The following is a 21,041-nucleotide window of genomic DNA, read 5'->3' as shown; positions in this document are numbered from 1 at the left end:
AAACGTTGGCTCCCTTGGCCAGTAAAGCGAGATGAGCACCGCAACCCCAGAGTCGTTCACGACTGGACTTAACGGTCAGGGTCCTTTACCTTTACATGACAGTTTCTTTAAGCAACTTACATTATATAAAATACACAACTGCCTGTGCATAATTTAAACCCAAATACATAGAATAAAACATAATAGAACAGAGATGTATTGAGGAGTTCATCCAACAACAAAAGTAAAACCTGACCCTACTTGTAGATGTACAATACGGATAGGCAATGAATCATACCACAGTACAATGACGATGACAACAACACAACAACCAGAACAACATAATTTAGTTCATGTTCTACAATGGGTTGGTGATTTTAGTTCAGCTCATCAACTGAGAGCAATTCCTCTTTTTCCTGTTTGCCCAATTAAAGGTTCTACTTAGTGGAAAAACCTTACATACTCACTTATCAACAGATAAAATGGGCCAGGAGCCAACAAATTAGGAGACTGGTTCTGTGAGCTCAAAGAGCAGCAAATTGGTTTTGAAACCATAGGGAGTTTCATATAGTTTATGGTGCATCCCAGACACGTAGGGAATGGGGAGAGCATTAGCTGCCCAAGTAAATCAGTCCCATTGGGCTAGTTTAAGCCCCTTGTATGAACCCACAGCTGCAATCCTAATAGGCACATTTGAGCTTAAGTCCCACTGAACTGAGGGTAACTCATTCCTGAATGCTTGTGCAAAAGTCTGCGCTGCAGGACTGGCTCTTTGGATTCTAGCCATAAATCACTGCAAATTTAGTTTTAAATAGAACGGGATCCTCTGAGCCCCACATACATAATGATGAAGAGAATCAGTAGATTAGGCAATGACTCCTTTAGAAGAAAGACTTTTTTTAAAAAAATGGCAGAGAACACAGTTGTCTGATAAAGCACAATTTGTTCAAAATATGTTGAAATTCATACATTGGGTATCAATACATTTATCCCCAGTATCTGTTGGGCTTCTCTGTGTGTCCCTTGCCTGTCCCAATGCAGCTTCTTTGGGGGTGACCTTTTGCTACTAGTTTCTGCTCTGCCACACCTCAGCCTCCATTAATCATTTTTTCAAAGCTGAAGCTCTATTTCCACCTCATCTCTGTTAACTATACAAGAATAGAGCAGCAGTAAATGTCTCAGCTTCTGGCTGCCTGGGTATGTGCACCACTAACCGTGCTTTCAACACGTATCTCTAGGCATCAAGGTGCGCAACTGCTTCAAAAAGTAATCAAGAAGTAAATCTTCCTGCAAGGCTTTCAAGGTTGACCTCAAGGGTCTAGCCATAAGCCCAGAGTATCAGAAATACCAAGCCTGAACAACCAACTTTAATAAACCTGATCTATCGGGTGTTTTTGTGATTGTATAGTATATAGAGAAGGGAGCATGACCTCGGGATAATTTTCCTGTACCCATCTTGAAAGCTATTCAGCTTTGGCAAGTTAGAGGCAACCTACAAAATGAGATAAGGAAGGGCTGTCACACCCCTTTGAGCTTTTAGGGTGAGCGAGAAATCAGAAGCTAGCCGGCCAAGAAGACATATACCAAAGTGGTAAATGGAACAGATAAGAATGTAAAAACCTGAGAAGGTAAGAACAAAGGCCTGTTTAGGTTTCGCATCTTGCTTCTCACCCATGCCAGCGAGAAGGCCAAAAGCAAGGCACAAGCACAATGTGTGGGCCTCCGCTTTGGACAAAGCCCCTTTTGGAGAGATTTTGAACAGACATGAAGGACGGCTTCTATAAAGTAGCCCAAAGATAATTCGGTAGCTCCCGAAACTACAGAACAAATTCAGAAGGTACAAGAACATAAGAAGAACCCTGCAGGATCAGGCCAGTGGCCTATCTAGTCCAGCATCCTCTTCTCACAGCAGCCAACCAGAGGCCTGTGAGAAGCTCCCAAACAGAACCTGAGCACAAGAGCCCTCTCCCCTCCTGAGGTTTCCAGCACCTGGTATTCAGAAGCATGCTGTTTCTGAGCATGGACAGAGCACAGCCATCAGGGTTAGTAGTCTTTGGAGCGGTTAAGAGCCGAAGAGTGTCTTATGTTTGAGGAAAAAATATAGATAAACTGGAAATAAAGATAATATAGATAAAACTATATAGATAATATAGATAAAACTAGATAGATAATATAGACAAAACTAGATAGATAATATAGATAAAAATATAGATAAAACTATCACAGATAGAGTATCTATCACAAAGCATTGGTTTGTACTCATTTCCCTCTGGGGAGGGAGGGGGAAGAACCAAAGAGAACAAGAAAGAAAAAAAGAGCCTGGCTAGGTCAGAACGTAAAAAGAAACCTCCTGGATCAGACCAAAAGGCCTGATCTAGCCCAGTTTCCTGTGTCCCGCGGTGACCAATCAGAAGCAATAGCACTCTTCCTTTATGAAGCCTAAGAACTGCTATTCAGACAAATGCTTGACTGAATAGCGTGACTATGACTATAGCCATTTTTTTATATTATTATTTAAAAGGAGATTTTAAACAACGCCTTCAAGCTTAACACAGTTTAAGAACTGGTATTAGTAACGTAGTTCCAACGCCTGCAATTTATCAAATACAACCATCAAACTTGTTAAATTTACACGCAGAAAATAAAATGCACTGGACTTGGATGCATAGAATAAAGAAGATAAACATTTGTAGTGGACAATGCAACATAACATAAGGGACTTCCAGGTCAAAACATATAAAGCTACAACAACTAGATTTTGGCTCTGTTCCAATAGCTAGCAAACTTTTTTTAAAAAAAGTAGTTTGTTTAAGAAAGAAAAACTTCAGTTCATTTTCTTCTTTGGCATGGAAAAATGACTGAAGCACTTTTTACGTTGACAAAACAAAATATAAGGTTTGCACGTGATACATAAATACAAACTCCTGCTCACCTGTGAAGCTTATAGCATCGCCCTGGGCAAATCACTATCTCCCAGGACAACTTACTTCATAGCATTGTTGTGAGGATATGTAAGTAATTTAAACATTGGAGAGCTGCTGCCAGTCAGTGTAGGGCAGAGCTTTCCTAACTGTTTGTTGTGACACACTAGTATGTCGGCTGCAGTGTGTAGGTGTGTTGCAGGAACACTCCCCATGCTTCTCCCAGGGCTAGAAAGGGGTTAGTTTAGCCTCCATTTTGCTAGTAAAAATTGAATTACTGTGTTGCAAAATGATGCATGTCTAAAAAGTGTGTCACCAACATGAAAAGTTCGGAAAGGTCTGGTGTAGGGAATACTGGGCTAAATGGATCAAATGTCTGCCTCCGTATAAGGCAGCTATTTCTAACCTTTGAAAGCCTGGAACAATATAAAAATTAGTACTTACCTGGGAAATCTGACTTGTGTGCCTGCTGTTATCCGTCAATTCACAACTGTGGGTGGAAAACATGAATGGCATTTTTTAAAAATCAAAATTCTGTCTGCTGAACTTTGTTTTTAAAAGTTACTGCAGTTTGTGTTCCTAATGTGATTGTGTATATATGCTTACTACTGCAAGGACAGGAAGTCAGAATTCAATTAAAAACCTACAAAATCAGAATGTTTACAGAAAACTTGGACCTTGATAAAAACAGGTCCCACTTTATACAACTTGGACTTTGGTAAAACTATGTGAGTTTAAAATCAGATGGATATTTTCAAGAAACGCACAAGGCTTGAAGCCAGTAAAGGAAGGAAAGAAGAAATGTTTGTTTGTTTGTTTGTTTGTTTGTTTGTTTGTTTGTTTGTGTACACATGGATGCGTGTATGTATGTGTGAGAAAACTATTTGGTACTCCAAATAGTACTATTTGGTAGTCCAACAACTGCATAATTTATTATATATAATAGTTTTTGCAACACAATATTGGATACATAGAACATCAAGTTAACACTCCAGCATAGGTTTCTACATTCCCTGGGTGTCATGCAATGGTGATTGGTGAAATTTCTATTGCTATTATTTATTAAATTTGTATACTGCCCTTCACCTGAAGATCACAGGGCAGTGAAAAGCAAGAAAAGTTTACTGTACTGTGTTATACTGCACTCACTGACAGGATAAAGGTGCAAAAGACACACAGAGATGCAGTTATTGACCATAACATTGTTACTTTGTTATAATATAAAGAGAGGCCATAGCTCACTGGTAGGGCACAAGCATTGCATGCAAAAGATCCCACACAACTTCGATAGCTGTCCCTGGCCAAGGTCCTGTAGATAGTGTCAGGTGCCACTGTGGTCTAAACCACTGAGCCTAGGGCTTGCCAATCGAAAGGTTGGCAGTTCGAATCCCTGCGACAGGGTGAGCTCCTGTTGCTTGGTCCCAGCTCCTGCCAAACTAGCAGTTCGAAAGCACGTCAAAGTGCAAGTAGATAAATAGGTACTGCTCTGGCAGGAAGGTAAATGGCATTTCCATGCACTGCTCTGGTTTCGCCAGAAGCGGCTTAGTCATGCTGGCCACCATGACCCAGAAAAACTGTCTTCGGACAAACGTCGGCTTCCTTGACCAGTAAAGCATGATGAGCGCTGCAACCCCAGAGTCGTTTGCGACTGGACTTAACTGTCAGGGGCCCTTTACCTTTTTAAGACTCGGGAGACCCAGTTTCAAATCCTCTCTTGGCCATAGAGCTAATTGGGTGACCCTGGGCCAGTTCTCTCTCGCAGCCAAACATACTTCTCAGGATTGCTGTGAGGATAAAATTAAGCTGGAGACTCTGCGTATTGTCCTGAGCTGCTCAAGAGAAAGGCAAAATAAAACAGTAATGAAATAAATTCGGAAAGGGGCCATAGCTCAGTGGTAGCATGTCTGCTTTGGATGAAAAACGTCTCAGGTTCAATCCCTGGCATCTTCAGGTAGGGCTGGGAGAAACTCCACATGGAACCCTAGACAGCCACTGCCAGTCAGTGTAGACAATACAGGTCTAGACAAATGAAAAAGTTGATATGATATAAGGCAGCTTTCTTTCAGAGACCCATGAGATCAACTGCTGGCCAGAACAGACAATACTGAGCTAGAAGATATTTAGCCTTTGACAAGTGAAGGGTTGTAGCTCAGAGGTAGGGCATCTGCTTTGCATGCAGACATTTGCAGGTTCGGTCTCTGGCATCTCCTGGTAAAACTGGGAATGTGTCATGTTTGAAACCCTGGAGAGCCTCTGCCCAGTACTCTGAGCCACATGGACCACTGGCCTGACTCAGTATAAGGCAGCTTCCTATATTCAGATAATTAGTGGTTTATCAGAGCAAGTATTATTTGCATAGCATCTACACATGTCCAGTGGCTGCATCGCCCTCCCTTCATCATAGAAAGCAAAGGGGGAGACAACTGCATATACACACACAGCTTCGTCCCCAGATGTCTGTTTGCACTCTGCTACTGAGCTATTATGCCAGTGCCTTGCTCTAACCATTCTCTCTTTCCACAGTCAAATCATTCTGCACCACTGAGTTCGCAGAAGAAAATGAGCAAGACTGTTCTGTCAAACTTCAAGAGATGATTTATTTATATTGATCACAAAGCAGCATTATCTCGGCTCAATACATTTAACCTCAGGGTATTAAGGAGCCCCCACAGAAATGGCATTTCTCTTCTTCCTCAGGAGGGAGCGCTGTTCAATAAATAGTAGGCTGCCAGGGTTTTTTTTACTCTCTTACAGAATGAATGGAACAGCTTTATGTCCCCTAAGGAGACCTAACCGTCTACTCTCAGTATATAGGTTTGACAAAATGGGCTAATAGTGAACTCCTTCTCCGAATCAGGTTCTTTAAGTGGCATAAGTGACACCACAAACACACACACACACACATACAGAGGAGGTATCAGGCACCTTGGAGTAACCTCGTAGTTTGCAGAAATACAGAAACAACTCAGACTTATACAACTCAAAAATTATTTTTAAAAACTGCATGCCTCAGACGGTGACATGGGTATTACAGAAAAATTGGTATTGATAATTTTTCAGTCTGCATCAGAACATTTTCTGTTGTCCTACAGGGTGATCTAATTTAGCATGCTTATTTTATTTGCATTTAGTAAACGAAGCTAAACACTTTGAACTGCCAAGATTTCCTTGTATATATTCACAGTTGCCATGCATTAATCATTACTAATGAAATTATGAAATGGAAAATCTTCCACAGGAAAAGGAAGTACTGGAAGAATTTGCACTCCAAGTCACTGGTGTCAGACTTACATAGTACTGTATTGTGATATTTCACTGTGCAGCACAATTGTTACTTAGCCAGCAGTGTTACAGCTGCAGCCAAGCTTTCACCACAGAAACAAGAAAGGCAGATTAAAAATGGATAGTTAGATGTGAAAAATCTACACTTTAAAGATGGGGAGTGTGAAAAAAGCCTCTGAGGGATTGCAGAAAGCCTGACATTGCTGTGGGTGAACAGGTTTTCATAGCAACTGTTTGCTAACTAGCAAGAGTTTTCATCTTCTTTTTAAGGAAGACGGGATCATTTCTCACTGAAAATGGCATAAATGTAGGAAAGCTTCCACCAAGCCTCATTTAACTTCCAGTCCTGGTGTGATTAATATGCACCATTATATTTCTCTCTCTAAAAGCAGGCTGTGAGTTGGTTTCTATTTAAATGCACATAGAAGCTATTTACAACCCACAGGACAACAACAAAGTGTATATAAGAATGACCACAAGGTGGTGCCATGGCCAAGAAAAGCAAGCATAACTATTAAGATGCTTTTCTAGTCACCACCACTATAAAATTCATTCATTCAAACAGTGCTTCTATTTCTATTCCATTTGTAGAATTCTGCTGTCGGAAAGTTCAGAGTGATCCGAATTTATACATAGGCTAGTTTTTGTTCAATATACAAGGTTCAGCCACACCATAAGCTACTTTAAGATCCCAACATTTTCCACAAAAATTACAGTTTCGGAAAACCAGTCATACTGTAGAATGTGGTGCATAAAGTAATGTTGTTGTTGTTGATTTGATTTCTTAGCCATCCTTCACAATAAGGTCCCAGGGTGGATTATAGCAATATTACAAACAAATTACACGCAAGAGAACTGGGTGGGTCCTAAAAATACATAGCTCAGGTGCTAAAGGGGAGGGTAAAGTGATGTATCTTCAACATGCAATCGAAACTATATAGTATAAGTGCCAGACACACCTCTGTGGTGAGCTAATTCCACAACTTAGGGGCTGGCACAGATAATGCCCTCTCCCACCAAAGCCTTCTTATAGTATATAAAATCATAAAATAGTCAATGAAAGAAAAATAGAAGGTAGACGTTGTCAGCGCTGCCCAAGGTCCCAGCTCACACAAGACCAACGCTGCTTCTTGCTCAAGTTTAAAAGTCTTTATTGAAGTTCAGTTTCATTTCCAGACGCGCAGCGCGCAACGCTACGTCTATCCATCAGACCGTAGAAGTCCCATCTGAATCTCCTCCCCCCTGACACCAGCTTAAGATTCTAGCCTTACTCCACCTCTTCCTCTGTTCCCTCTTTCTCTGGGTCCTTCTGCTAGTCGGAGTCTCAGCCCTCCTAGATTCCTCTGACGCTGATTCTGCTGACTCTTCTCCCCCCCTCCTTCTGGCTTTAGGACCTGGCTCCCAATCCGGGTTTTCTGCTGTCCCGCGCTCCTCCACATTTGAACTTGGCGCGCGCGCGCAGCCTCCCACTTTCCTTCTGACCGTTACACTTGTGTCACTGCTCCCCCTTTTGGGGAGGCTAGCTGGACCTGGCCTTCCCTCCGTCTCCCCACTCCCCGATGGAGAAGCTGGTCCTGACTCACGTGACTCTTCCCCCCCACTGTGCTCTGGTGGGGGAACTGGCCCTACTCCTCCGCTACTCCTTTGGGACTCCCCTCTGGTTCCTTGTTTATGGATCGTCCCCCCTGGGACTAGCCTCGCCCTTACCACAGGCGCCCCCTCCTGGGAATCTTCTGATTCGCTGGAGAAGCTCATGGAATCTCTCGGTCCACTGTCATATTCCCCTACGCTCCCCTCTGATTCCTCTCCTCCGCTCTCTATTTGCTCTCTCCCCTGCTCTTCTGCTCCTGAGCCTCTGACAGACGTACAAATCCAGCATAGCTACCCATTTCCCAACACAATATGACAAGGGAGGGGAGAGCTTTATTAGGACAACACTACCATGCAGTGAGCAAGCCTACTTTGAGATTTTCTGCTGTTCCTAATATTGTTTTTAATCACAGTTTTAGTGAGAACATACTAGCATACGGACACATCATAAATCTAATCCATTTTCAAAGTATACAGAAAAATACATAAATGTAAGAACGAAAGGACTGAAAGTACATCTTCGCACAGCATACAGTATTGTTTTTTAAGACTGGGTTTTTCATAAAAGCACAGCACACAGTTAAACTATGGAATTCACTCCCACAAGTAGTGACGACCATCAACATGGGTAGCAAATTCATGATGAATAAGGCTACCTATGGATGGGTTCCATCTCCGCTGTCAAAGGATCTCCGTTCAGATCCTGCTTCCAGGCTTCCCACAGGCATCTGGTTTGCCACTGTGAGAAAATGATGTTATGATATATACAGGCCCTTCGCCTGATCCTGCAGGCTCTTCTTATACTCTTAAACAGCAAAAAATAAAAATACAAATCCTGATTTGCTATTACAACTAAAGTACTGAAATTCCAAAAATATTACTACCTTATAGGCAGAGCAATCCAAACTCCCCATTCCGCTGGACTTGAGGAGATATGAATGGCATAAATGTGTCCCTCCACTGCATTAATTTCAATGGATCTACGCTGAATATGAATTGGTCAGATACAACTCAACTTATATTACATATATACATTACATAATTTCCCCATGATATAATACAATAGATATAAACGGGCAGACAACAAAATTCAACATCCTTGCCATTCTTATCCTTCCTCCTCTCTCACATTTTCGCTCAAAGTCACACAAACACCCGCTTACTGAAGACCCCGCTTCACACCTACCTACCTAAGTTCTGCAAAACTCCCAGCACGCCTGGAACAGCAGAAAATTCAAAGAAAGGGCAAAACCCGGATGTAAGCTTCGTTCAGACCCGGAAGTTGTTGTTTCTTGACCGCTTCCGTCACACGGAAACCCCACCTCTTCTCCTGCTGCAGCTGATTGCACACTATACTAACGCTGGCACAATCGGAACAGGAGACGAGGAACGCTAGGGGGCTTCTGTTGACTATCGCGGTTCGAGCTCTGCGCAGCCGCCAACGCGGCGCGTGGCACCGCTAGGGCGGTGATTGGCTTTGGCGGACGAGAAGGCGGCAGCTGATTGGCTGGTTCAAAGCTGAGGGGACGGTTTGGCGGCCGCGGCGGGCGGCGCCAGTCGTGAGGGGCTCGTAAGCCGAAAAAGAAGATGGCAAAGAGGCGGCGGCTGAACGCCGGAGATGGGAAGGACGGGGCTGAGTAAGTTTGACTTGAGGGTGGGGGATCGCCGCTGAGGTAACAGGGGCTGCCCTTTTCCCTCAGAAGAAAGCGAGCCGGGGAAACGGTACGTTGTAAATCAGTCAGCTTATTTTTATCCGGCTCTTCCTCCGAGGAGCTCAGGACGGCCGTTAACATAGTGGGATCCCCATTTCGTCTTGGCGACAACCCTGTGAGGTAGGATAGGGCCGGGAGAGGAAGTCTCAACCAGTGAGAGCTTCGTGGCCGAGAGGGTTTGAACCCGAGTCACGGCCTTTGGGCCTGGGGTGCCCGATGTCGTGCTCTCCTGGTGTTTGAGACGGCAACTCCCATCAGCCCCAGCCAGCAGGCATAAAGGGCATAGGAGCCCCGCCCCGTAGTCCCGAAAGTAATGTCAGTGAGTGGGTTGGAGTGGGGAGAATGCTGCTGCTCATTGATGAGGATATTTTCCAAATTGTTATAGATCTGGGGGGATCCCCCCAAACTCTAGGAATAAATAACTGTTAGGAGTTTGGTTAAATGGGATGTGGATTAAGACACCAACTTCACAGCTGTGCCAGGCAGGGAATTCCTGGACTGGCTTATGGCTATCAAGGGTACAATAGAGGCGGTTAACAAGACAACGAAACTTCCCTCTTGCCCGCAGGTGTGAACTGAGACTGGGGATTTGGGAGGTTGCCAGGGTAATAGCTGGGTGGGAGCTAGGTGAAGAAGGATAAAAGAGCTGAGATCCATCATTTGGAGTGTGCTGGCTGCAGGCTACTTATACTGCTACCTTTTGGAATGACTATGGTGTAAAATCTGGACTTCCTTCATTCAGACTGAAGGTGTAAATAGGTGAATAAACCATATTTCTTAAAGCATGACATTCTCCGCCATGTCTTCAATTCCCCAAAGGGACACAGACCCCATGTGTCTGCCTAGGACCCCATGGGCTTTTGCCACCAAGATGCTCGGAGACGCTCTGTTATTTTGCATACTTCAAGCATTTTTATATTCAATAACATTTATAGACAACTTGATTGTAAAAACAAAATACCCTCTTACAAAAATATATCTTCCAACAACTCTCAGAAGAAAGTAGGGTCCAATGTACGCTTATGTTGCACTGCTCTCACAAGAGTAAAAGCCAGTATAAAGTGGCACTTACAGTGCCAGACTAAAAGCAGGTATCTGATAGTCCCAGATTCACATCCTCATTCATCCACAGAGTAACCATGCACCAGTCACTTCCTTTCTCAGCCTGGTCTACCTCACAGAGGTTGTGAGGATAAAATGAGGGGAACATGTATTTGGAGGAATGGCAAGATAAAAATAGAATGTACATGTAATTGAACTACAGCTTGCATCATCCCTGACTATTGGCGGTGCTGACTAGGGTTGATGAGAGATGGAGTCCAATAGGATCTGGAAGGTACCACACTGATTACCCCTGTTGTAATAGTGTGTCCTGTACTGGCTTCTGAAGCAGGCTGATGTAGCCAAAACACAGGAGAAAATAAGTATTTAATATCTACTTGTTGTGGATAGGATGATTGATTCACAGTAGGTTCTACTTTATAGTATGACTAGACCTTAAAATCTCAAGTGATGAAGATCTAAATTTGTTGTGATTATCCTGAATTTTGGGAATATGTAGCTATACCACTGAGAGGTTTCTCACCTATACTTTTGCCAACATAATTTTGTAAATATTACTATCCTACCCTCTTAATTATATTTTCAAAACTCCTAAGCTTCTAAAACTTTAGCTCATCTCTTGATTGGAAGGTGTTTCAAACCTGTAATTATTTTAGGGTTGTGGCTGGGGTTTTTGAAGCTTCGTGATACCATTTTAAGATGAAGACAGACTTGTAACAGGATTCCAGATGTGGCTGCAGCAAATACTTATAGTAGCATTTCAATTCTTGCCATTTATTTTCAATCCCTTTCCTACTAATTCTTAATACTGTATTGGATTTACCTTTTTCACAACTGCTGCATGCTTTCTATCTTCAGTGTGTAATGCAGGCATCCCCAACCTGCGGCCCTCCAGATGTTTTGGCCTACAACTCCCATGACCCCTGGCTAACAGGACCAGTGGTCAGGGATGATGGGAATTGTAGTCCAAAACATCTGGAGGGCCGAAGGTTGGGGATGCCTGGTGTAATGTATCTGAATATTTAATCTCTATTTTATTTTGAAGGGTCTTCATTATGGATGAGAGAGTAGCTGAATACATTAGAAGAACTGTGCTGCGAATCCCACGTTCCGAAATGGGGAAAATGCTGGCTACATGGGGGTTTCTGTCTGAAACTCAGCTTCAGTCTTTAAACATCCATCAGCTAAAGGAAAATGTGTCCCAAGAAGTAGTTCGGCTATGTGAGGTGAGAACAGTATTGGAAGGATCATTGTGAAATTTGTACAGATGTCAGTGTTTTTTCTGCATAAAATAAAACACATGCTTACTGGGAACATAGTACCGTACTATTTAAGTACTATGACTGTACTTTTGGTGGTCTGTGTTTTAAAATTACTTTTAATAGGAGTTGGTCTCTTAATACTGAAATCTTTCTCAAGTGCCTTTAATAGGGGACCCACCAGACCTTTGGTGATGTCTTCACCCAAATAAGAGGATGAGGCAGTGATGTGAGCACATGGGAGCATGTGTAAAAAGTAGTGGTCTTTGCAGTGAGAGAATTTTGAATGCACATTTGGGGGGGCACATTATTCTTACATTTATACCCCATCTTTTTTCTGTCACTATTATTCCTTGCATGGGCAATGATGTAGAACAGGCTTCCTCAAACTCAGCCCTACAGTTGTTGTTTTTGGCCTATAACTCCCATGATCCCTAGCTAGCAGGACCAGTGGACAGGGATGATGGGAATTGTAGTCTCAAAACATCTGAAGGGCCGAGTTTGAGGAAGCCTGATGTAGAAAATAGCACTGGCTTTGGCCTTTGGGGTGCATATCTTCTTGTTCCAGTTCTGAGAACTGGAGCATACTGTATCTTCTTGCTCCAGTGCTGGAGTATAGCAGGGCAATGTGATGGAGCTCCTTTTAGCACCTAATCCAGAAATCTGAGCACTGTGTAACTGGAACCCTGGGGCCACAAACCCCTCCCACTGACAGTCTGTTACAAATTGTACATGTTGTATGGGAAATGTGACCTTGGAGCAATTGTGGTGAGGCTCAGGGATACTTTGGCTGTAGATACATTTTGATTTGTATAATGATTCTGCAGAATTTCAACAAACTCCATGACTGTTGTAGCCCTTGTTCATCTGTAATGGAGTGCCCCCAGTTTCTTGTCAACGAAGCAACTAATGAATAACTAATAGATTTTACAGTTTCAGAGCTTAATAATGAAACAATATTATTTTAATACAAATGCCGTTTTTAACCAGATCTGGACATAAGAGTAAGCCATGAATCATGATTTACTGTGAATGAGTAGCATGCTGGTGCACACAGCTCTTTCACATCCACCCCCTCTTGCATGCTTGGAGAAAACAAATCAGGGCATAGACTTGGTTTTATGTGGGAACGAATGCTCACACATTTGCTTACCTGTTTAGAGAAAACAAACCACTAATGCTGGTTCACAAGTAATACAAGGTCACTGTTCTACTTTGTTTTCTCCTAACATAACATGGAGGGGAGGGGGCTGGTGCACCAGTACATTTGGAAAAAACTGTGGCTTGCCATTGTATGCAATTTGGGCCTATATAATATCGTCAAACTTTTTTGATTAGTTGTTCTTATTGTCTTGAAGGAAAACCATGCAACTATCCAGCATGCAGCAGATCTAGACATAATTTGTAAGTGAAGTGTTTTCTTATATTTTGTTGTTGTTGTGATTAGTTTCTGTTTTGGTATAAACCAGTTAGATTTTGGTTAAGCACTCAGCACTTCCTTTTGATTAGATTAATATTTGTCTTGTCGAAAAAATAAATCATTTAACTTTTAGGTAATACAAGGTAGTTGATGACTCCCCTTCCCTCTTAATTTGATGGTATTGTTTTCATTACACAGTGATACTAGGCCCAGCTATCCATGTACCATTTTCAGAAGGCAAGAGTCCTCTCCAACCCAGTAATTGTGTTTAGCCAGTACTGTAATCGTATTCCCCAATGAACATTCCCAAAGCAAAGAAGTTTCTACTAGACTAAGATTTCATTTCTTTGCAGTATACATAGCTTGAATTACATTTAGAGCCAGATAAGGAAATAGGATGCTCTTTTCAACTTAATCCTCTGTTTATTTACAAGTGTCACTGTTTAATTTGGCTTACTGCCACAAGTGTTTATAGGATTACAGTACTATTAAATGGTATTTGCATAACTCACTAAATACAAGCTTGAATATTTGTCAGAATCTGAAGGTTTGAATTCCATTGTGATCTGAAATCAGTAGTATTTGGTAAACATTTACATTGCAGCTATTTATAGTTTACATTGTGAAATGTTAAAATGTAACTACAGTACCGCAGATCATGCATTGATTTCTAGTTTGCTTCAATTTTTGAAAAGTAAATGGAGGTTGAAAGAATCTATATCCAATGTCAAGTTAAGGAACCATAATTTCTCCTCCTCTCATAATTTGGAATAAATGTTTGGGTAAATATTTGATCTTTATTGTATTCACATTTATTGTAAGCTGCTTTATAGTAGAAATAACAATAAGAAGAAATAACTCAACTAGTCACTTGCAGGTTGGATTTGGCTCCTGAATAAATTTTGGGCACAAATGGCCCTATGCAAATATAATCAGAATGATATTAAAATTTGCTGACAATTATACTTGTTAGGGAAGTAAATTTTGGCTGCATGAAGGGATGAGGAAAGTGGGAGTATCTGTGTACAGTATTGTTTAGTAAGACAAAATGTATGACTTAGAGTTATCTGCAAATGTGGCCAATGAGAATAGTATGTATCTGCACTATTTGGAAATCTGTTTATATCTTACCATTTGAAAACACATGTCCTATTTCTGTGAAGCTCTTAATTGTTGGGTGGAACCAGTTTTATTATATGGAAACTGATCATCCATGAAGAGGGTTGGGTTGGATTGTTCTAATCTCCAGAATGTGTAATAGATATGGGTTCCCAAGCATACAGAACTTAGCCATCCTTTCTGTAACAAAGAGCAAAACTGTTGACTAATCAGCAAAATGAAATTCCTGTATTCTGTAGGGAGGAGTTGCTAGCTTATAACAATTATGGATTCTTGTGTTAATAAGCAATGCTGTTTATTGTCAAATATTTTTCCTCAGACAACTACACATACAGGGACAAAAAGCTTTGGACTGTTTATCAAATGACAAAAGAAGGTGGTAAGTGTTTATAATTATCAAAAGCATCATATAAATAAGTGAAGTGCCCAGTTATCTGTTATAGTCTTATTTTGCTTATCCTCACTTTAAAGTGGATTATGTCAGCTATCTTATAAAACTTGCTGGAAACCTCTAAAATTTTGCTGTTTTTCTTGCAGACCTTTGACTGTTTAGCAGAGCTCAAAGGGTTGGGTTTTTCTTAATGCTACTTAAAGGCCAAGATATACTTCTTCCTTCCATAATAAAACATTTCCCCCAGGAAATGAACAGAGCAATCTAACTGGGATGTGTGTATGTATGGATCCACCACCATATCCTAAGCCTCACCAACTCATGCCAGCCAGGGTGGCAGATTAGTTTTCATTACACCAGCTCTAGACTTGCTTTGAGGAAAGAGCAACTTTATTATGCCCTTTCCAGAACTATTGTCTACAGCAGCCATTCCATCCTATAGGAGAAGGTACTGCAGGATCTTTCCATAAACTCTGCTGGAAGATCAGAAACGTTGGCCCCTTCTCTCCTTGAATTCCTGTAATTCCAGGTGATCGTTATAAGAACTGAGAAACAGTGACTAAATTTTATTTCTCTCCCAACCCTTTTTCGTTTTGTATTTCATATTTTTGATTGCATTCCTGAGGGCAGGGATATGAGACCGTCTCAGAAAAGTTTTTTAACTAAAGAGCAGGATTTTTAAATTATTAATAATAAATAAATAATTTGGTATTTTGCATGATTGAACTAAAATAATGCAAGTTATGTTTGGAATGAAGCTTATTTTAAAATGTTTTATTTTATTGGCAGGTGATGAATATGACATTTTTGACTTGGCAGATTTTAAAAAGAAATTTAAAAGAAGTCTTCAGTCAGCTTTGAAAAATGTGAGCATAAACAATGCTAATATTTTGGGTTCTCTTAAATGTTTTGTTATCCTGTTGTATAAAAATAATGTAAATTTATAGTAATTTGGAACTAAATGGAGAAATGTCTACCATCTATCCAATTTAGCAGTGATCCTTGAGTTTGTTTTTGTTTTTTTAAAAATGCAGTATTTAGTATCATATTGGAAGGTAATTAGGTGTGCTTCATATCTCATAACTTCTTTGTATACATTGTAGAAACCATTGTGTTAAAGTAGTTCATGATTTGTTTGCTGCCTCTTGTAACACACATATAAGAAACAAGGATGTCTATACTTCTTGGCCTTTAAATATAGGGTTCTCAGTAATTTGAGTGTCCACTTCTGCCAGCTAGACTGCAATATATATTTTTCCTTTATCTTTACTTCAGGTAACTATCAGCTTTAAAGAGTTTGAAGACAATGCAATTTGGATTCGCATTGCATGGGGAACACAGTATACAAAGCCCAACCAATACAAGCCATCCTATGTAGCTTACATTTCACAGACTCCTTATGTGTTCATATCCAGCTCTAGAAATAAGAACTGCAAACCGTTACTTTTGCAGGTAAATACATTATGTCTGGTAAAGATTTGTTTTTCTGTCATCAAGGTAATTTCTAAACTTAGATTTAGTAAGAGTGAATGAACAAGCAACTGGAAATTACTGCTCAGCTGCATGATATCCTACAGAGGTATATACTCTGAAATTCAATATCAAATTCCAATTCTAAAACAGAAATAATGGAACAACTCTTTCAACTTCAACTAAACTAGCACCTTCATTTTTAATTAAAGGCCCTGCTGATAGCTGCCAGTTACAATGACATCCATGAAATGGACCTCCGAAGCCGTTGTTTAGACTCGCTTAAAGATATTTTACTTAAGCGATGTAGCCAGGTGAGTTATTTAAGTATACTATTCTAAGTCAAATCTTGGGGGTTTTTTTAAATCTTAGGCCTGGTTCTAAAATTCCCAGGAGGTAAGGAAATTTTCTCCTTCAAAGAGATTGCTTATAGTACTACAGAGCTGTACAGTCTTACAATCAGGAAGAGATAATAAGGGCCAGAATTAGTTTCCCTCCTGCTTTTAGAGCCATTATTGAGTTTTTATCATTTCTGTCTGTTATCACTTAATCTCCAAATATGCCATTGAACTGCTTTGCATTACATGCTAAGCTGAACCTTGCTAAGTCACTTTGCTTCTCCCCTGTCCTTTTTGCTATTGTGCTGAGCCAAGGTTTGGCTAGATGTGCTGTCTGAACTGCGGCTTGTGGTTAAGATCTCTGTTCACTAACCATGAGCTGTAGCCAAGGTTTGTTCTTGGCTACATTTCATGGTTAGTGAAGAGAGAATTGAGCCAAGGGTCCTTCACTGAGCACTGGCAAGAAGGAAAAATACTTGGTTTAGTCTAATGTTCAAAGCAGAGGTTGTGGTTTGTTTTCCTCTAAACAAACCACAACAAGAAGTCAGCATTTTTAATATAAATCAGATTGCAGTTTTGTGATGCTAAGCCAGTGATTTGGTTTGTTTCTTCATAAACTAGAAGGAGGAGCAAAACAGCCCTGATGGAGTCATTAAGCATAATATATAGTTAACAGTTTCTCATGGCATGCAAACTGGGTCTTAAGTCAATGAACTTGGAATATTGGTTGTATACAAAGTCCTACTTGGAGTAGACCCATTGAAATTGATGGACCTAATTTAGTCATGCCCATTCACTTCAGTGGGTCTTCTCTAAGTAGGACAAGCATTGAATGCTATGCAGTTTCATACAATCACTCATTAGAGGCAAAAATACACTAACAATGTTCTATCACTATTCTATCTCTCCATGGACCCCCTCCTCCAGAAATTTCAAACACATCACCCACAACCTCTACAAGAACGAAATTGCATTCTGCAAAGAGGTACCCATAATATCTTGGTTTAAAACTCTATATAGCAAAACAGTTTATTTAAATATTAAGAAGTCTGGCCATTGTAAGGAGGCCCATGTTTACAACATGACTATCGGTTTTGGGTGCCCATATCCCCTGTGTGTGCACAGGAAGTGGTTCAGCAAGTTGTGCACTAGTTGGAGAGGTTTATCAATCTTCTAAAATATTTAAATAAATATTCAGAAACTTCAAATAGTGGCTAATATTTATCTTGCATGCATTAAACTCACAGCTGGAAGTTCATAGCTTTGTCTGGTGTTGATCTGTTCACTTTTAGTATGTTTGTTATAGAGTAAATGAATGGGGGGGCACTGCAGCACAATTCATAGAGTACTTCAAGCACCCAACAGTGAACTGCGTGTGTATGTCTTACTCTGTTGCATCATGACCTTTACATCTTTGGAATTCTGTTCAGTTCTGAATGCTACTTTGAAAGGGATAACATTTTACATGAGATTTTATATGGTTCTGTACTTTCAGTGGATCCAAATATAGTAAAGGAAGATAAACTTAAAAAGGAAAGAATTGAAAGAGTTAATGAGGAAGCCTTTGGTGATGGTCCTCAGCCAAAACTGGAGTTTGCACAATACAAGGTAAAATTATATTTAATGCATATTATATAAATTTAATGCACAAATATACATTTATTATGTATATGTATTCTATAGAATTTATTTTTGCACAAAACAATACTTAGGGCTGAAGTGTCAGTTAACTACTTAGATTAATTGAATAAGACTATTTGATCAACAGAAAAAGGTGCCATTAATCAGATTTAAAAGAAATACATGAAACTATATGGTAGGCACCATCTCAGGGGAGGTACTCCCCTGTGTAAGATGCACAAACAAGTTCAGTTTTTATTCTATTACTACTTCAATCCCATTTGTTTACTCAGAAGTAAGTTCCTATGTTCAGTTAGAGTTGTTTGTGGCCTAAAATTCATATAATTGACTAAGTTTTCTATTTCTGCAGCAGCCCTGCAATTTTTTTAAGATAGGCCAACTGTTAGCGTGCAGATTTCATTGTACTAACTGAAAGAGTATTGATTTGTTCCTCCGTGTTGCATGAGTCCATTCCAATACTGTATAGACTGCTTGAAATACAGTCTAAAACCTTGGGCTTAAATGGCTTACTTTTCTTAAATGAACTATTTTACATGCACACAGGATTTCCAGCCGTGCATGCAGATCATTACCCTGTATACAGAATGGTGATATTCCTTTGATGTTGTAATTGATACATCATGGTCTTGAAATGTTAAAGTACTTTTCTCAATTCACAACAACCCCAGAGGGTAGTGTACTGAGACTGAAGTAATTCTTATGCTTTTTAATTGAGCCAATACTGTAGCAATACTGAGACAGTAAATTAGAATATGTAGCTTAGTGCAGTGATAAAAATGCAATCAAAATTGCTGCAGGTGTTTTGGGTTCTTTAAAACTATGAATGAGGCTGTTTTAGGCATTGTTGCCTATTTGCCACAGGGGGGCACTCTTTGGTTTTTTTTAATGCACATCTATTGAACCTGTTTTATTTAATGTCTTTGTGACAGAAGGCCCAAGTAACGCTTGTTTCGTGGTACAAGACAGGTAGAATTCCACCAGAGTGATATAGTTCTCCATATGTTGAGCTCAATCTTCACTGATTGGCTCTGTGTGTGTGTATACACACAAATACTTAAGAAAAGATAAGTACTTTGAAAAATCAGATTGTAAAATCTGAAAAAGTTGCTGTTCCTGTTTGTCAATTTCTTAAAGAAAACGCATAAAGCTCTTTTAAAATGAGGTGCAGGAAAGGATAACTGTTGAATTCTGAGTGGATCCTGAGTGTAATAATCTGTTGGCTGAAAACAAAGTGTAGTTTTAGCACTTTGAACTGTAAAAATAATTATCGGCTTATTATAAGCTACAAAGAGCGCTTTTTTATAAACCCATTTATTGATTTGACTTACAGCTTGAGACTACGTTCAGAAATGAACAAGAAAATGGTATCTTGAACAATAAAGACCCGTTTAGATGTATGGTCAAGTTTTCTAGTCCTCATCTTTTAGAGTCACTGAAATCCCTAGCACCTGCCGGTAAGTGTTCCAGTGTCTGAGAATGCACACTCATAGTATTATGTTTTGTATGCTTATCTGGTGCATAAGGATTCCATAGAAGCAGTAATTCCTGAGTTTCAGTACCACCACTGCCAAACTTATTTTTAATCTTTCAATGTTTTAAAACTGGTTTAGGCTTTAAATGACAGCTGATAATCAGACAACTGGCAAAATGTACTCTGTTTCACTTGTCAGTACAGTGGAACCTCTACTTACGACGTAATCAATTCCAGAGGTCTGGCCATAAGTCAATCTGGGTCGCTGGTAGAAGCGCTGTTGTGTGTGGCAGCCGCTTTTGTGCATGCACGAATCGCAGCAAACCCGGTATTTACTTCTGGGTTTGCCATGGTCGCAACTTGGATCGGGCCCAAGTAGAGGCAGTCATAAGTATAGGTTCTACTGTATTTAAATGCCAAAAAATTGAGTTGAGGAATATTGGCTGTGCCAACATTCCAACATAAGCTAAGATGCAGGCAAATGATTCCATAACATCTTCAGAGCCCTTTAGCACTGCAGCTGAATGTTCGTACTTCAGTTCCTATTGCTTGACTTGCACAGGGGAGTGAGAAACTGAAATGTATCAAACTATGCTAGCAGGAGACATTAGGGGCTGAACTTGACTAAAGGTCCCCTAGTGTGGGGTAGGGAACTATTGGATCAATCCCCATGACGTCTAGTAAGTAAGGCAAATTATGAGAGTTGTAGTAAGCATGGCTAATTAAGGGTCATCAGTTCTCCAGTCCTGGTCTAGTGTAACATACAGAGGATTATAGACTATTATAGTGATCTAGAATAAAAGGCAAGTGCATAAACCAAGTGAAGAGCTGTGTTTAAAAGAAAAGGCTTATGTGACCCTTAAAAGACAGGTCCCACCAAACTGTTTTGTTCTTTGGACAGCTGTACTTTCAAGGCAATATGGAACCATATGCAAAACTTAGAACTGATTCTAATTTTGTTTTCTTCTATTGTAGGGCTGGCAGATGTTCCCCCCTCACCATTACTTACTTGCATCACCCAAAAAGCCAGGAACTATTTTAGAATTAATGAGAGAAAAAGTGCACTATCACAAACCCTTGCAAGCTAATGGCATTTTTAGACAAAGGAGTGGATTACTTATTTCTCTTCAGCAAAATAAAACAACATGGAATGTATTCCTATAAACCTCTTACAATTCAGTTGGTCAGATTACAATATGACTTCTTAGCAGGCTGTAGCCTGCTAGCTGGTGTGACCTGTTGACCAGAGTCTGTATGTACTTCCTGGACAATGAGTAGGTGAACTTCTTTAGCAAATAACTGAAGTTAGATGTAATATCAAAGTGCTTGATTGTTTAAGCAAATGAAAGTTTTACTTATCTTTAACTTTTCAGGCAACTTTTCAAA

General features: G+C 40.2%; 2 protein-coding genes across 9 annotated transcripts in view; one reads left to right on the top strand and one right to left on the bottom strand.

Annotated features, from left to right (window-relative positions):
• CMC2 (C-X9-C motif containing 2) overlaps positions 1-21,041 on the bottom strand; it is a 77,355-nt gene that overhangs the window by 5,220 nt on the left and 51,094 nt on the right. For 2 of the 6 annotated variants that reach the window (XM_053399572.1, XM_053399576.1), the window contains exon 2: positions 3,345-3,390. In XM_053399572.1, the coding sequence (XP_053255547.1) occupies positions 3,345-3,390 (46 nt within the window). Of the gene's footprint in view, positions 1-3,344; positions 3,391-8,656; positions 8,871-8,958; positions 9,138-21,041 lie in introns of those variants that run through there. The other 4 variants (XM_053399575.1, XM_053399573.1, XM_053399577.1 and 1 more) reach the window with 4 other exon arrangements.
• On the top strand, positions 9,312-20,810 carry CENPN (centromere protein N). 3 transcript variants are annotated; one of them, XM_053399581.1, is made up of 11 exons: positions 9,312-9,409; positions 11,592-11,772; positions 13,164-13,209; positions 14,664-14,720; positions 15,525-15,601; positions 16,011-16,187; positions 16,418-16,519; positions 17,471-17,528; positions 18,039-18,151; positions 19,515-19,638; positions 20,631-20,810. In XM_053399581.1, exons 1-11 carry the CDS (start codon positions 9,360-9,362, stop codon positions 20,741-20,743), a joined length of 1,098 nt encoding a protein of 365 aa, XP_053255556.1. In that variant the 5' UTR covers positions 9,312-9,359; the 3' UTR covers positions 20,744-20,810. The 3 variants fall into 3 exon arrangements, with proteins under 3 accessions (XP_053255556.1, XP_053255555.1, XP_053255557.1); XM_053399580.1 differs by having other exon boundaries at positions 9,313-9,409; positions 14,664-14,723; XM_053399582.1 differs by having other exon boundaries at positions 9,337-9,494; positions 14,664-14,723.

This window comes from Podarcis raffonei, chromosome 8, assembly GCF_027172205.1.
Source record: "Podarcis raffonei isolate rPodRaf1 chromosome 8, rPodRaf1.pri, whole genome shotgun sequence".
NCBI lineage: Eukaryota > Metazoa > Chordata > Lepidosauria > Squamata > Lacertidae > Podarcis > Podarcis raffonei.
This window is presented reverse-complemented; position numbering and strand designations above follow the sequence as displayed.